This window comes from Sardina pilchardus, chromosome 14 (genome assembly GCF_963854185.1).
Source record: "Sardina pilchardus chromosome 14, fSarPil1.1, whole genome shotgun sequence".
Classification (NCBI taxonomy): Eukaryota; Metazoa; Chordata; class Actinopteri; order Clupeiformes; family Clupeidae; genus Sardina; species Sardina pilchardus.
In genome coordinates this window covers 21,711,192-21,713,691 of record NC_085007.1, presented here as the reverse complement: position 1 = coordinate 21,713,691, position 2,500 = coordinate 21,711,192, and the positions used below count along the sequence as shown (strand labels likewise).

The 2,500-nt window shown below is 47.8% G+C and overlaps 1 protein-coding gene across 1 annotated transcript in view; it reads left to right on the top strand.

Annotated features, from left to right (window-relative positions):
• The window catches only part of whrna (whirlin a), a 90,307-nt gene that overhangs the window by 43,528 nt on the left and 44,279 nt on the right, over positions 1 to 2,500 (top strand). The window contains exon 3 of the mRNA XM_062554902.1: positions 150 to 368. Coding sequence (XP_062410886.1) covers positions 150 to 368 — 219 coding nt within the window. The remainder of the gene's footprint in view (positions 1 to 149; positions 369 to 2,500) is intronic.

Below are 2,500 nucleotides of genomic sequence, written 5' to 3'. Positions count from 1 at the left end.
GTATAGATTGTTTATTCAGGGATCTTCTGAGAGAAATATTGATGAGTTATTCTCTTTCCCCCCTCACCCAACTTCCTGTCTGTCTGTCTCTCTCTCTGTCGATCTCTCTTTCTGTCTGTCTGTCTGTCTGTCTGTCTTTGCTGTCGCAGGTTCTAAAGGGAAGTAAAAAGCTGTGCATGTCGGTACGCTCGGTGGGGCGGATCCCTGGCGGCTACGTGACCAATCACGTGTACACGTGGGTGGACCCTCAGGGGCGCAGCGTGTCGCCCCCTCCGGACTTGATGGAGCATCGCAGTGCCACCCTGCGCCGCGGGGACAGCCAGAGACGCAGCCACATGCAGCTGCTGCAGGAGGGGGACGAGAAGAAGGTGTGTGTGTGTGTGTGTGTGTGTGTGTGTGTGTGTTTGTGTGTGTGTGTGTGTGTGTGTGTGTGTGTGTGTGTGTGTGTGTGTGTGTGTGTGTGTGTGTGTGTGTGTGTGTGTGTGTGTGTGCGGGTGCATACATTTAAAGTATGTTTGTTTGTATACATGTACACTTTTACAGTTAAATTTACAAGCTGTCTCACATACACCAGACGGACCCAATCACTCAATCACTCCATTCAGTTCTGAGCTCCCCCTTCACCTTGAGTCTCTCCATCTGCACTTTAATGCAGCACACTCTCTTGCGTTGTGGTTAAAGACAGGCTTCAACAGATAATTACACCCTAAAATGAGAATGTTATCATTATCACCTCATCCTCTCCTTCGTAATGCTAGTCTTAATAACCAGGTGTGAGCCATCGGATTGCAAGAGTTTTCAAGATACTGTTTCAAGATACACCCTCAAAGCACCTTCTTTCCGTGCACTGCCTAACATATTTTGTATTACAAGAAGAAGCAAACATTGTTTTGGTTATAGCAAGCATACAGTTGAACCTATAATGACAGGTGAGCTAATCTCAGAATCCATCCTACATGCAGTTTGACAAGCGTTAATACAAGTTAATCCACCTTAGTGCATGTTCTTTAAGGTGGATGTGCATCTCCCTCCCCCACCACCATATATGGATGGCTGTAATATCCTACAAGTTCAAAGGTTACATTGTTTATTTTTTTCGAGTGGTGATGATTCCTATATTGGTCACCTTACAGTAATACATGTTCTTTAAGGTGGATGTGCGTCTCCCTCCCCCACCACCATATATGGATGGCTGTAATATCCTACACGTTCAAAGGTTACATTGTTCATTTTTTCGAGTGGTGATGATTCCTATACTGTCATGATAACCTGTGGCGCCCCCTTCCCCCCATCCCCCCACCCCCCCTCTGGGCTTTCTGCAGGCTGTCCTTTGATGTGCCCGTTCTCTCTGGAGGCCCCTTCGCCAGCAGCCTCTAATCTCAAGCATCAGGGCGCCGCAGCCTCCCTGGACAGGTCCCCCCCCCCCCTCCACCTCCTCCCTCTCCCCTGTCCATTTGTTGCCTGCTGTCAAAAAGACCGATATCACGTTTGAAGTCTGATAATCTACAATCGCCAAGCGCTTAGCCCCTATTCCCGCGGCGCGCTCACAAAGAATCCCTCACGGGCTAAGGCTCACTAATGCCTGAGGATAGCCTCTAAATCCCAGCTGCCAGAAATGTTTTGTTTTGTATTTTTGTTGGTTTCTCTCGAAAACTGCATTGATTTTACAATGTGATGTCTTTTTTTTTTGAGTCGGACATCGAGCAAGTATAAAGCAACACTGTTCCACACGGTCACGGTGTGGTAGTTATGTGGAGAAGGCAGAGAGCGGTGTGTGAATACCGATAGTGTGTAGGGGGAAAGTTGCATATATTTTCCATTCATTTCGAGTCATTGGATATTAAAGCTTTTTGGGGACTGAGTGCGCTTAAGTGTTAATAACACTTCCCACTGAGATGAAATGCCACCCCACTCGCCTCCCCTTCTGAGCAGGCTGTGTATCACTCTAATGGGCCTGCTTTGCCAATAGAGAGAGAGAGAGAGAGAGAGAGAGGAGGGGGTGGTTGATGAATGCAGGGTGTGTCTCTACCCTAACCCTTGTGTAGTTCTGCCCAGTGGGTGGACAGGGAATGCTGGCCTGCCCACTTCCTGGCTCATCCATCTGGGCTTAGTCATTGACCCTCTCTGTTCCTGGACTTGCTGTCTTCAGGAGTCAACTGTTAGACCTCTGTCTCCTGTTTTTATGATATCATTTATTTTTGGATGACTTTTTCCTCCGGTTTTCATTTGATATCACTGCTCGTTTCTATCATCTATGTGCCTCATTAGCTCCATCCTCTCTGTTATTTCTCTAACTTCTATTATCCTTCTCTTTTCTTCCCACTTCTTCTCTCTCTCTCCTCATCTCTTCCTGTATTCTCTCTCTCTCCTCCTGCGCTATCTTGCTGAGCAATGGAGCGAGTGTGTTTAGCTGCCCGTCGCGGTCATTAATCTGACCCTGCTTTTAAGTGCGGCTCCGTGCTCCAGATTCACATCTACCACCGGTGACTGGCCAGAGAGC